Source organism: Mobula birostris, chromosome 1, assembly GCF_030028105.1.
Source record: "Mobula birostris isolate sMobBir1 chromosome 1, sMobBir1.hap1, whole genome shotgun sequence".
Lineage (NCBI taxonomy): Eukaryota > Metazoa > Chordata > Chondrichthyes > Myliobatiformes > Myliobatidae > Mobula > Mobula birostris.
This window is the reverse complement of record NC_092370.1, coordinates 178,397,579-178,412,218: the sequence shown is the minus strand read 5'-3', so window position 1 is coordinate 178,412,218 and position 14,640 is coordinate 178,397,579. Positions and strand designations below refer to the sequence as shown.

The 14,640-nt window shown below is 44.3% G+C and overlaps 1 protein-coding gene across 1 annotated transcript in view; it reads right to left on the bottom strand.

Moving 5' to 3' along the window:
- fmn1 (formin 1) overlaps window positions 1–14,640 on the bottom strand; it is a 411,005-nt gene that overhangs the window by 380,295 nt on the left and 16,070 nt on the right. Inside the window, exon 2 of the mRNA XM_072266825.1 lies at window positions 8,170–10,202. Within this exon, the coding sequence (XP_072122926.1) occupies window positions 8,170–10,075 (1,906 nt within the window). The 5' untranslated portion in view covers window positions 10,076–10,202. The remainder of the gene's footprint in view (window positions 1–8,169; window positions 10,203–14,640) is intronic.

The following is a 14,640-nucleotide window of genomic DNA, read 5'->3' as shown; positions in this document are numbered from 1 at the left end:
TCTTATTTCCCCCTACCAAAGCAGTTTTCGTAAAAGAAGAACTACAGTAGATTCAATACTTAGCTTGGAATCTGAAATTAGGAAGGCTTAAATAAATAAATAAATGGTCCTGGCAGTATTTTTTGACAAAGAAAAGACATACGATATGCTCTGGAAAGAGGGAGTGTTAATTAAATTGAAAGAACTAGGGGTGGAAGGAAAATTATATAATTGGGTTCTAGCGCAAACACGAGGAATTCTACAGATGCTGGAAATGCACAGTCATAGTCATACTTTATTGATCCCGGGGGAAATTGGTTTTCATTACAGTTGCACCATAAATAATTAAATAGTAATATGTAAATTATGCCAGGAAATAAGTCCAGGACCAGCCTATTGGCTCAGAGTGTCTGACCCTCCAAGGGAGGAGTTGTAAAGTTTGATGGCCACAGGCAGGAATTACTTCCTAAGACGCTCAGTGTTGCATCTCGGTAGAATGAGTCTCTGGCTGAATGTACTCCTGTGCTCAACCAGTACATTATGTAGTGGATGGGAGACATTGACCAAGATGGCATGCAACTTAGACAGCATCCTCTTTTCAGACACCACCGTGAGAGAGTCCAGTTCCATCCCCACAAGATCACTGGCCTTACGAATGAGTTTGTTGATTCTGTTGGTGTCTGCTACCCTCAGCGCACATCAATGTTCAAGCAACACACTTCAAAGTTGCTGGTGAACGCAGCAGGCCAGGCAGCATCTGTAGGAAGAGGTATAGTCGACGTTTCGGGCCGAGACCCTTCGTCAGGACTAACTGAAAGAAGAGCTAGTAAAAATCTCTTACTAGCTCTTCTTTCAGTTAGTCCTGATGAAGGGTCTCAGCCTGAATCATCGACTGTACCTCTTCCTAGAGATGCTGCCAGGCCTGCTGCGTTCACCAGCAACTTTGATGTGTGTTAATTGAGTTCTAGACTTTCTTTTTGGTCGAACAATTCAAGTCAAGGTGGAAACAGAGTACTCCAGGACATATTTGTTTGAAAATGGAACACCACAAGGTAGTGTCTGCAGTCCATTACTATTTTCCATAGTGATAAATGACATATTTGTGCAAGTTGAACATAGTGTGGGGAAATCCTTATATGCGGACGACTAGGCTTTATGGGTGAGGGGAAGAAATTTAATTTATATACAAAGGAAAATGCAAGATGCAATAAACAAAGTGAAGGAGTGAGCAAATAAATGGGGTTTCAAATTGTCTGCAAGTAAGTCGCAAGACATATGCTTCTCAAGAAATCACAAACCAGTTTCCGTGAAATTATATAGGGAATGAACAAAAATTAGAGCAGGTAAAGGTAATTCGGTTCCTTGGTTTGTTATTTAATGAGAAAACTTACATGGGAAATTGAGAAAATTACAAACAAATGTAAAAGAATATATAACTTATTGAGAGGTCTTGCCGGACAGGACTGGGGTGCGAGCAGGATATCGCTATAAAATATTTATCAAGCTTTAATGAGGGCTACATTGGTTTATGGAAGTGTAGCATACATGTCAGCTGCAGAAAGTAATTTAAAAATGCTGGATGTTGAGCAAGCTCAGGCCCTCAGGGTATGTAATGGTGCATTCAGAACATCACCTATAATCAGCTCTTCAAGTTAAAATGGGGGAAATGCCATTAAGACTTAGAATAATAAAGCTAATGCTAAATTACTGGGTTAACATCATGGGACATAGCTACTCACATCCAGCTAAAGCTATATTAAAACACTGCTGGGAACAAAATAAGTTATAATAGCTTTGGATGGATTGGGGATGCAGCAGCACAAAAATATGGTCTACACGAAATGGAATATAGCCCTACAGTTCCAATATCTGATATTCCTCCATGGCTCTTTACAAAGCATACAGTAGATAAAAACCTGCAACAACTTTTAAAAAAGTCTAACTATGTAATCAAACAGATAGTACATTTTAGAAATGAACTTGTAGTATTTACGGATGGATCAAAAGACCTTAGATCTGGCCACACAGTTATTGCAGTCTATATTCCTCAGTACAAAACTAGTATCAGGAAAAGATCATCACACCATTTATCAGTGTATACAACAGAATTAATGGCAATATTGAGTGCATTATCTTGGATAGAAGAAAATAATATCAAAAAGGCTGTAATCTGTTCAGTTTATCTTCATTAACCTCGATCAAATCAAGAAAATCAGAAAGTAGACAGGATATTTTATTGGAGATTTTATGCAAGTTATATACACTGACCAAAAATGGGGTAGAACTAAGTTTTCTTTGGGTTCCTGCTCATCGTGGAGTGGAGGGTAATGAAAAGGTGGATAGCATAGCTAAACAATCACTCAAATCATCTATTATAGAGGTCTAGATCCCTCTTAGCAAAGCGGAAGTCAGGAGCATTATAAAAACACGTATTGAGGAGACATGGCAGAAGCATTGGGATGAGAGTGAAACAGGGAGACAACTGTACAAAATACAGAGGCAAGTCAGATACAAAAGATTGTCAAGTGGATATAGAAAGACAGAAGTGATCATCAGTCGTTTGGGAATTGGACTAGTCTTAATTACACATTACACAAAATAGGGAAACATCCAACTGGGTTGCGTGAATACTGTAATCAACCAGAAACAGTGAACATGCATTGATAAGATGTAAGAAGTATCAAAAAGAAAGAATGAAGATGACAGGAGCGCTTAAGATAAACAAAAAAACTGATGTGGGTATAGAAGACATTTTAAGTGGGAATACAGGAGAAATAAAGATCCGTATCATGAAGTATCTGAAAGACTCAGGTTTATTATATAGAATATAGGGAATGCAATTCTTTTCCCTTCTCCTGTTTATCCAATGATCCACACTCCAGTCTAGCAGATGGTGGTAATGCACCTTAAAGCTGGTTTGCCAACCGCCATAAAACAACACAAGAAGAAGAAGAAGAAGAAGTGTGGGTTCTGGTTTGTCTTGTCAGTATCGCCTTGGAGCAACCCGCTGGTGGAAGGCTAGATTAGCCTTGCTGTCTCTAGTCGGAGCAATCATTGTGGCATGGATTTGGCCATTTCTGTAGCCAGCCAAGGTTGCTGGCGGCCCCGATACTCGGAGCCACCCTGGATTGAGCTCCCTTCCTGTCCTTGCCTCCGTGGGGTAACTCAGGCCGTCTTTGTCGTTACCCCTGCGGTAAGTCAGGCCGTCCTTGCTGTTACCCTGCGGTTGGATCCATCCCTTCCTGTCCTTACCTCTGTTGGGTAAGTCAGGCCGTCTTTGCCGTTACCCTGAGGCAGGACTGTTCTCTTTCCCTCCCCATCTGAATCCCTGACAGTTTCCTCGGCGGTCATCCTAGCCCGGTGTCCAAGGAAGGGGCACGGCCCTGCGAAAGCATCCCAGCCCTGCATCCTAGGAAGGGTCCCGGCCCTGTGCTCTAAGAAGGAGTTTCTCGTCCTGCCCAGGAAAGCCTCGAAGAACCGAAGCCTCATCCAGTCCTGTAGCTATGTCATGTCCTCGCCTAGTTCCGGGGTCTGAGCCCCAGTCAAGACCCAGGTTCTGGGTCCTTGTCCAGTCTCTGGCTTGGAGTCCAAACCCAGGCTCCTAGTTCCCAGTTCCTTGTCCTGGTCCCGCTTTCCTACCCAAAGTCTTAGCTCAAGTCTGTGTTCCTGTCCCAGCTCCTAGTCTGTGTCCAGTCCCGTCCCTAACTCTAGTCCAGTCCAGTTCTCAGTACTTCAGTGTCTGTGTCTTGCATTTGGGACCGCCTTAGGCCCCCATATGACAGAACGAACCAGCCATACATGGACCCAGCAATGCAGACACTATCGTCTAACTCTCGTCATCCTGGGTTCCCTCTTGATTGAATACCCACCCAGGCCGTCCTTAGTCCTGGAGAGCCTATTCGGTCACCTGGAGGCTCCCATGGGGGGCGGGGGGTGTACTGTCATGTTCCGGTCCGTGAAGTCCGCATTCCGGTTCACGGTCCGGTCTGTGGACTCCGGGTCTTCCGGCTGTCCCTCGTTTCAGTTGGGCTTAATCAGAGGCACCTGAAGCTCATCTTGGGGCTGGGAATATAAGTGGCCCTGGGATTAAGTGTGGGTGCTGGTTTGTCTTGTCAGTATCCCCTTAGAGCAACCTGTTGGAAGGTTAGAGCAGCCATTTGTGATCGCTAGGCCTGGTTGGAGGATCACTGCTTCATGGAGCCTTGTTGTCTCTGGTTGGAGCAGTCATTGTGGTATGAATTTGGCTGTTTCTGTAGCCAGCCAAAGTTGCTGGCTGCTGCAAGACTTGGAGCCACCCTGGACTGAGCTCCCTTCCTGTCCTTGCCTCCATGGGGTGAGTCAGGCTGTCCCTTGCTGTTACCCTACAGTGGGATCTATCCCTTCATGTCCTTGCCTCCATGGGGTAAGCCAGGCCATCCCTTGCTGTTACCCTACAGTGGGATCTGTCCCTTCACGTCCTCGCCTCCATTGGGTAAGTCAGGCCGTCCCTTGCCGTTACCCTACAGTGGGATCTGTCCCTTCATGTCCTTGCCTCCATGGGGTAAGCCAGGCTGTCTTTGCTATTACCCTGAGGCAGGACTGTTCTCTTCCCCTCCCCATCTGAATCCCTGACAGTTTCCTCAGCGGTTTACCTCGGCAGTCATCCTGGCCTGGCGTCCAAGGAAGGGGCCTGGCCCTGTGCTCTAAGGAGTTCCTCGTCCTGCCAAGGAAAGCCTTGAAGAATTCAAGCCTCGTCCAGTCCTGTAGCCACGTCATGTCTTCACCTAGTACCGGAGTCTGAGCCCAAGTCAAGACCCAGGTTCTGGGTCCTTGTCCAGTCTCTGGCTCGGAGTCCAAACCCAGGCTCCTAGTTCCCAGTTCCTTGTCCTGGTCTCACTTTCCTAGCCCAAGTCTGTGTTCCTGTCCCAGCTCCTAGTCTGTGTCCAGTCCCATCCCTAACTCTAGTCCAGTCCAGTTCCCAGTACTTCAGTGTCTGTGTCTTGCATTTGGGTCTGCTTTTAGTGCCTCCATAAGACATCTATAGAAATGTCATAGTTTCAGATATCATGCCAAATCCTTGCAAACTTCTAAGTAGAGGAGTTGCTGTGCCGCCTTCATAATTACCATATGTGCTGGGCCCAGGATAGGTGTTCTGAAATGATAACACCAAGGAGTTTAAAGTTCCTGACCCTCACCACCTGATTCCCTGATTAGTACTAGCTCATGGGCCACTGGTTGCCTCCTGCTGAAGTCAGTGACCAGCTCCTTGGTCTTGCTGACATTGAATGAGGTTGTTGTTGTGGCACCACTCAGTCAGATTTTCAATCTTCCTCCTATATGCTGATTCATCATCACCTTTCATTCGGCCAAAGACAATGTCAGCAAACTTAAGTATGGCTTTTATACTGTGCTTAGTCACGTAGTCAGAAGTGTAAGTAAGTAGAGCAGGGAGATAAGAGCACAACTTTGTGGTGCACCTGTGCTGAGGAAGAATCTTTTTCCCCTCAGGGATCATACACTTCCCTACACTATATTACACCTGCCACTTCATTACCCATTTTCTCAATCTGTCCAAGTCCTTCTGGAGACCCCCTGCTTCCTCGACACCACCTGCCCCTCCACCTGTCTTCAAATCATTTGCAAACTTGATCACAAAATCATTAATTCCATCATCCAAATCATTGACCTATAACATGAAAATAATTGGTCCCAACACAGACCCCTGTAGAACACCACTAGACACTGGCAGCCAACCAGATAAAGCTCCCTTTAGTCCCACTCTTTGCCTACTGTGTCTTCTATCCATGCAAGTATCTTTCCTATTATGTCATGAGCTTTTATCTTGTTCAGTCTCATGTGTGGCAACTTGCCTAAGGCCTTCTGAAAACGCAAGTAAACAACATCCATATACTCTCCTTTGTCTATCCTGCTTGTGTTTCCTCAAAGAGTTCCAACAGATTTGTCAGGTAAGTGTGTCCTCTTAAGGCAGGGGTTTCCAAACTTTTGTAACACCCTGGGAAAGGCTTCACTGCTAATATCATGGTCTTTCTGTAGAAGCACTGCTGATGGAATGGTTCTTCTGTAGCAGCAGTGTTTGGGTTATGGCTAGAGAAAATGGGGGCTTTGGAATGTGTGCCGTCCAATGAAGGCAGTGTGCCTGCTGCCGAGGTGATCTGGGTCCTTTGTTCGGTGGAAGATGCGGAGAGAAGATGCCTGAAAGGAGAGGTCATAGACACCAGAAAGGAGTGGACTTGGAGTGGGGCTGAGTGTCGACAAAGCCCAGGGAAATTGATGGAGCACCAGCGGAAGGGAGACCATGTGCTCCAACTAGCGTACATTAGACTGTGTCATTAAAATGGCCCCTTTTTGTTTTACTTTACTAACCCTTTAGTCAAATGAAGAATTATAAAGATAAATCGTTAATTGCTTATGGTGTACTGTCTGTTATTTCGTACTGACTTGTAACAGGGTAACACATCATGCAGCATCCACCCAAACAGGGAGTTTTGCACCTCAGTCTCGCACGTTTGGTGGGGCCGGGGACTGTCTCCCCTAGACTTACACAGCCAACAGAACCAGAGGGTCACATTCGCAGGGCTATCATTTGGGATTGATTTTGTTGGACGCTGTGTGATTGCCCTGAGCACTGAACCAGTGGGGTGTGTGTTTAAGTCTGTGTTGAACTATTGCCCAGTAAAGCGATTTTGATATGTGGGTATGGATGCTGCTAGGGTTGAGCAGTGGTGTGCATCCACAGGGTTACCAGTAAGGAATGCATGCATGTTGAGTGGGGTAGATATTCATACTCCTGATGAATTGTTCATTCAACTTTTAAGTACTGTTAAAGCTGTAGGCAAAGTTACGATTGTGGGGCAGAGATTTGATAAAATGGCAGGCACAGACCTTGTTTTAGTTCAGACTAGCACTGAGGAGTATGAGATTTGGGCAGAGCAGACCTCTCAGTTGTTAGATGAGTGGCAGTGCTCTGATGACGTAAAGTGACAGCGATTGGTTGAAAGTCTGAGTGGGCGGCTGCTGACGAAGTGAGAGCCGTAATGGCACAGAACCCCCTTGCCACTTTTGCGGCCTACATGCAAGCACCAGAAAATGTGTTTGGCACAACGGGAAGCCCTATGGATCTCATGACAGGGTTTCAGAGATAGTCTTCCCTACACTTACACAGCCAACAGAACTTGACAGTTACACTTTTTTTATGCCATGGTCCCCTACCATTAACTAAGGGGTCTGTAGACCTCAAATTGGAAACCCCTGCATTAAGGAAACCATGCTGACTTTGGCCTATTTTAACATCATAGTCCCAATTTAATTCATAAAATAACAAATTCATGGGGAGGATTTTGCCATAGAATTGATGAAATATCAGCATAAAAAGATAGCAAAGGTTCATTAAATTATAACTACACTAAAATAAACAAGTAATCTAGAGGATAACCTTTAGTGCCTTCATCAAATGCAAATTAGATAATATGTAATAGGCATGAGGTACTTATTTAACTTTTCTCATTTATTCTAATTTTCATCACTTGAATGCCCATCACTAAATCATGATGCCAAATAGTTCCCTTTCAAGGCACTTCATGCTGTGAAGTTTTACCAATTAAAATATATATAAAAACACTACTTTAAAATACAAAGAATAGGAACGTACATACAATGAAAAGCTAACGTCAGTACAAATACTGGTGTTATACTAACTAACGTCTTAGTGCAACCACAGATTGAGTTACGGATATCTCCAATCTAGAAAGAAGGAGAGCTTTGTTTTCATATGTGAAGCTTTTCCTGTGCAAATATTTATCAGATACAAGGATTTATCACAAGACATTCATCCCTCAGAATCATGTGCATTCACTTTCAGTAGATGTTCTAATATCCTTAACTCAAACCTCAGGGGGAAGTAGACACACGCATCAAAATTCCTTCAGAGGGTCAATATATATTTTAATTATAATGTTGATATGGACACATTTTGAAACTGCCAGCAGGTGGGTGTTCAAACAAAAAGGTGGCACCAATCAGCTGCTAAGGCTATTCAATGAAAACTGAATACCAAACATGCAGAGTTCTGCAAATCAGCGATTTGCAGACTTTAAGCTTTACTTCACTCCACCCCTGCACAAAGACTTTTCAAGATAATTGTGGCACCAAACAATGATATTTACAAACCAAATTAAAAATACTTTAACCAACCTTGTTCCTCACAGTCTTGTTGCTGGAAATTTTCATTTATGCTCTTGAACTTTGATTCCAAAATCATTTCTTTATTCAATTTATCTTTTATTTCTATTTCCTTTGATGTAGTACAACTGGATGCACATAGCTTTAAGCAATCTTCATTTACAGTTTTATCCACAATTTTTAATGCAGGTAGCGGAAGGATCCTGTGATGAAGCTGAGGGCTAGGCAATTCTGAGGGCAAAGGTGATGGAATAGGAGGTACATAATGTTGTGTATTGTAAGTCGGACAGGAATTGTTAAAAATATTACCAACAGCAGTTAGTAAAGATAAAGAATCACTTTTGTTGCTTCTGTCAAGATGATCACCCATGATAACTTCTTCAACAGTTTCAAGTGGCTTTAGAAACACCTCATCTTTAACTTCTAGTCCTTCCTCCCGTGATAATCTCCTCTGGTCACAAGTCAGAGTTGTTCCATATTCATATACCTTGCTCTTTAACACCCTGTCCCATTCACCTTTCTCATGTATTTGTTCACTCTCAACAACATTCATCAGATTCTTGTTGACATACCCACAGACCTGTGAATTCGCAATGTTTGGTACTTTTTCCTTAAAAGGTTCATAGTCCCTTCTGCCATTATCTGTATTTTTTTCATGACAAGTACGATAACATTCTTTGGCAGTCATTGATGTGAAGTCAACATTGCACCTGCTGACAATTCCATTTTGTATTCCAGTTATCAATGAAGAAGTGTCTTGTTCCTCCGCACAACATTCGTTTGTATTCGTTGCAGATGGACTACAATTTTTGATTCCTTCTGCCCTCGAAATCATTGAAACATCATTTTGCACAACAACATCTGCAGCCTGTACTTTGGGAAGCACACAATGTACAGTGTTCTCTTTTGTTAACCCATCGGAGTGATAAATCTTGTGCGTTGAAGGTAAATTTGTCCCAGACAGCAAGTTCCTGACCTTGGAAGGCAAATACTCAGTCTTTTCCTTTCCTTGTAAGAAACTGTCGTGTTGCTGCTGCAGACATTGGATGGTGTCTTCTAGGTCACCCGATAAGCTATCGCTGCCAGTAACCGGATCTTCAGTATTAAATTCACTGTCATGCTCTGGCAAAAAGGTGCAGTCATCAGCTTGTAATCCACATGTTCTTGTATCATTCTGAAAATCCAAGTTGTCTCCTTGTATCTCAGACTCGGGTGTTTTTGTTTCCAATGCCAAGTCAATACTGACCTTGACTGACTGGAGACTTCTGTTTTTGCTATAATTAACTGAGTTAGGAGATTTGCTTACAGAGTCTTTCTTCTGATTTCTTTTACCACCTATCATAATAGGTTCTGAAACTGAAATGGATCTCCTTTTTATATTTTTACTTGAAGGTTCCTCAGAAGTTTCTCTTCTCTTGCCAAGCTTTTTCAGCTTTTTGATTTTAGTTTCAGATTTTTTACGGTCAGAAGACATTGATGACAAATGCTTCACATCAAATGCACTGCAGTTTTCTTCCTGATCATCAGGCTTATTTTCAGACTCTTGAACATCCTGAGGTTTTCCATCTTGATTTCCCATATTCAAAATCAGATGATAAGCTGGCTTTATCATGAACACATCTGCAAATATAGATTGATTTTCAGCAGCACATAAAGGCACAGCAGTGTTAATGTAGTCCGTTGTCTTAGTTTGTTTCTGAATGTACGTAGTGTTATCACAGTACAAGTCTCTCGGTGTTCCCACCCCTGATCCCTCCTTCATTTGATTGCATTCAGTAAAACATTTCACAGAACTATCTAACAATGTACTGCACTTCTGCATAATCCATCTAGCCCCTCCCCCAGGGCAGTAGTAATTGATGAAGCACAGTTCTTTGATAGGCTTGTGTAACTGCTGGATAGTATGAGTGTCTTCCATTATATGCAATGCTCCATCCAATTAATTACTCCATTTAAATTATACAAGTTTGAAAAACTCGATTCAAACAAATCGTGTGATTGCTGTGCTCCACTGAAGACTTTATTGTCTTCACTATGTCATAGTCCTGCAGAAATAAAAATATATCAAATTATTTTACTGAAGTTATTACTGTCATCCATCAACATTAACAAAATCCTTTAAGGGTTAAATAATCAATAACCCAATCTGCATTTTTAATGTTGGCTTGAGTCATGTGCCTTACCACTTACAATTTAGAATGCCACTAATCCAGATTTCTGGCAAATATCTCATTGATTTGTAGCCAGAGATAAGAAGGTATAATTAAACAAGAGTCTTGCCTAATTCAGAGATGTAGATTTTAAAACTTGCCATTAAAAGCTATGCAGGCTCTAATAGTTTGTTGTTTTGTTACACTCATTAATTCTCATTCTATAGCAACTGAAAAAATCTTATACTACAGTTAAATAAAGGTGATCCATAAGTATAAAAGGTATGGCAGAATATTAGAAATACCTTGTTATAATAAGGCTTTTAAAGAGAAGTCTGTATTTAAATAGTCAAATACAGAATCATGGAAAGATTTTTGAACAAATGCATTGTTGGACTGCAATATTATGCTAACTGTAGGGGATATGCTTGGTGACGTTAAGGAAGATGTTAAACTGACACTTCCTAAATAATACATGACTCAATTGGTCGAACCAGGAATCAGAATTCAGTTTGCAATTTAATTCTAATTTTGAAACAAACATAGAACTAATTACAGGTCGACCTTCACTAATCCAGCACCATTAGTGAAAATGCCGAATTACAGAGGATCACATTAAGCAATGGCTAACCTTCACTAATCCGGCACCATTGGGACACGAGGAGTGCTGGATTAGTGAAAATACCAAATTACAGAAGGATCACATTAAACATAATCAGTGCCGGATTATCGAAGGAACCGGATTACAGGTAGTCGGATTAGTGAAGGTCGACCAGTAGCAATTTTGAATGTTGCAAGTGAAAAACAAAGAGTTTAACATTGGCGAAAAACAAAAGTGATAGAAATCAGATTAATTTGGAAAAAAACAGTTAAATTGAATCCAAATGGATTCTAGTTAATTGGGACACATCGAAACCAGTACATTTTGTCCCAATTAAATAACTACCCTAATTAGCCAAGGCTTCATGGAAACTGTTAAAAAAAGGTATAAAAAAGATAATTTGTTTCTCAGATAAACAATAGTTTATGTGTAGGGTTCTCAGTAATATTAACTGTAATGTTAACTGCTAATTATAAAATGGCTTCTCTGAAGTGTGATAATGAAATGGCTTCTTTGTAATGTTAACTATGAGGTAATGTTCTCTGTAGCTGGAATGTTTAGGTTATAGTTATAGATAACGGAGGAGCTAACCAATGGAAGCTATGTTATTCTATCTGTATGTGTGGGAACCTGGGTCAGTGCGCGGGCTTTTTGAAAGGAGAACTGAAGAGGAAGGATGTGCTCTGGTCGACCACCGTGGTTGGCCCCGGGCGACGAGTCGAGAAGGTCGGAGGAGATCAGATGGTGGAAAGAAGACCCCATTAATTGAGCTCCAACGGTTGTGCACGAAGTGGTTGAACTCTGATAAGTTTGGCACCTTTTACTTTCCGTTTCTATTACATCTCTATTAATTACATAGTTCCAGTAAGATTTATAAAGTGTAATCTGTAAATCATACCTTGTGTGCTGTCCGATATTTTATGGGTGAGTTTGTACCAGGGTGTATTACACAGCAACTATGCAAACGTGAGACATGGTTTGGCGGGCGGACGGGGTTTCCCCTAGACAAACACGAGCCAATAGCTTTGAGCCCTACATTTGTGGGTCGCTTGTCCGGGATTGAATTCTGTGGATGCTGTGTGACCACTTTGTTTAAAGTACAGTGGTGATGGCGACAGCTGCATTTTGGCGATGGTGTGCAGCTGCAAGCAATGCGTGTGTGTGTTGAGGGGGTTGGAGACTAGTGTACCGGATGATGTGTTACTTCGAGGTTTGAGTACAGTTAAAGCTGTTGGCAAAGTGGAAATTGTATCGCGAAACTTTGATTTTGAGGCAGGTACAGACAGTGTTGGTGCAGACAAGTGAGGACATAGGAGGGGCAGAGTTGCCAGAGGAGATTGGCGTCCCAGGGGAGGCGGGACCATGGCGTCTGCAAATTATCAGGGAGGGAGGGGTCAAAGCTCAACGAGCTGAGTCGCCAGCAGAGGGGGGAGGAAATCTTAGGGAATGAATTCTTTCAGAACTGGAGGATGAAGGGAATGATTGGTCAGATTTGGAAAAATTGGTTAGTTCCCACCCCTTAGCGAAAGGCGAGGGTTCCGAGTTGGCATCTGCCATTACCTCCTTGGTGAGAAAGGCAGAGGGGCCCTGCCAGAGGATAAGAACTTTCTCTGGGATAACACCCACCCCTGAAGGGGAAGAAGATTATGAAATGTAGATAGAGTAAACGACACAATTGTTAAGTGACTGGCAGTGCTCGGATGAGGCAAAACGACAGCGATTAGTTGAAAGTTTGCGGGGAGTGGCAGCTGGGGTAGTGCGCGGGGTGAGGGATAACCAGCCTGCTGTCACTCTGAAGGATTATCTGGAGGCCTTGGAAAGTGCTTTTGGGTTGAACGGGAGCTCCTGGGAGCTTCTCAGGGATTTTCAAAACATTCGTCAGGAGCAGGGTGAGAAGCTCTCTGTGTACCTCTTTCGGCTAGAGAGACAGCTTAGTAGGCTGTGGTGCCAGGGGGTCATTCGGGTTGATGGGGTGGATCAGTTAAGGATGGATCAGGTAACCAGGGGTGCCCAGGCTGACGACAAGATTGCTTGGAGTGTCTGGCAGTCCTATAAAACTCACCTTTCTCCGACGTTCGTTCGGTTGATCAGAGATGTGAAGGGGGATGAAAACGTGTTGAGGCCGTGGGAGGACTCTGTCAGTGGGGTGAAATCCTCAGGTGTAGCCCCTGGTGGTGAAGTGAGCGGAACCGGCTCCACCCGGGAATTGATAAAGGAGGTGGTGGCCAACCTGAGAACTGAGGGGTCGGTAGGGAGGGACCCCCCCCCCCCACCCCCAGGGGATGGACAGCACAGAGTGCTGTGAGTGATGGGGGGTCTGCGAGAAGAGGGGTGACCGGTAGCGTGTGCTATAACTGCGGGAACGAGGGACATTTTTGGAGAGAATGTGAGTGGCAGGGGGTGTGCTATAACTGTGGGGAAGAGGGCCACTTCCGGCGGGAACGTGAGCAGCAGGAAGCCCCTCGGAGAGGGAGTCCCCAGACATCCAAGCAGGGAGAGGTGTCGGGAAACTTAGAGGATTCCCAGTGAGGGAACAGCCTTGTGTCTCTAGGGGAACACGTTCCCAGCGATGTACCAAGGAACCCCTGAAAGTGGAAGAGCAGATTCTGAAAGGATTAGTGGGATCCAAGATAGAGGGAATCTATGCTAAGGCCGTACTCGACACTGGGTTGCAGGTCACGTTACTGTACTGTTCGGTTTACAACCAGTATTTAAAGCATTTGCCCATGACCCCATTCAGTGCACTGGAGACTTGGGGCGTCAGTGCTGGTGATTATTCGTATGACGGGTATTTGTCAGTGAGACTGGAGTTTTCAGAAGCCGATGTGGGAGTGTGCGAAGTTCTGGAGACGTTAGTGCTGGTTTGTCCAGACCCGGTTGAGATGGGGGGGGTGGGTGCTTCAATTCTGATGGGGACCAACACCCCCATGGTGTTCATGGGGGCCTGCCAGGAGAGGGTGTGTGAGAACTTTCTGGAGACACGGGCTGTGCACCCAATGTTTCAAGCTGCTTTTGAGCAGTGCAGAGCCACCCTGGGCCGGATACTGAATGTAAGCGAGGGACTGTGTAGTGCACCCAGTCGAATTCTAAGGTGGTAAGGCCCAGGTAAGTAGCGAGAACGATGGGAACCCCCAGATTTCCCGGCATGCTTGGTGCCCTTTCAGTGGACGCCCTGGAAGACCTTGAGGGGGGAGTCACGATTTCCGGCTGGGGTGCTGGTGAGGCCCGAAGTGCAGAGGCCCTCGGTGGTACAGGCGAACAGGATGGCGGTGGTTGTCAGGAACACCACGAAGAGAGAAATCACCTTTAAGAGAGGGATGCCCCTGGCTCATTTGTTCCTGGTGACTGTAATGTCGAGGCTGCTGGGGGGGTTGGGGGGACACGATTGAAAAACAGAGGGAAGCTGACTGCTGAGGCCTTTAACTTTGGGGACTTGCCAGTGCTGCCCGGTTGGAAGAAGAGGCTGGTGGAGAAGATGTTGAAGCTGGAAGATGTTTTTCCCTTGGCGAGTTCGATGTGGGTTGCTCCAAGAGCACTCGCCACACCATCGGGGTGACTGAGGATACCCCGTTCAGACAGAGGTCGCGGCGACTGGTCCCTGCAGATGTGGAAGATGTGTGCCAGCACCTGCGCAAGTTAAAGGAGGCTGGGATCATCTCTGAATCCCGAAGTCCTTATGCATCTCCAATAGTAGTGGCCTGGAAGAAGAACGGAAAGGTACGCATGTGTGTG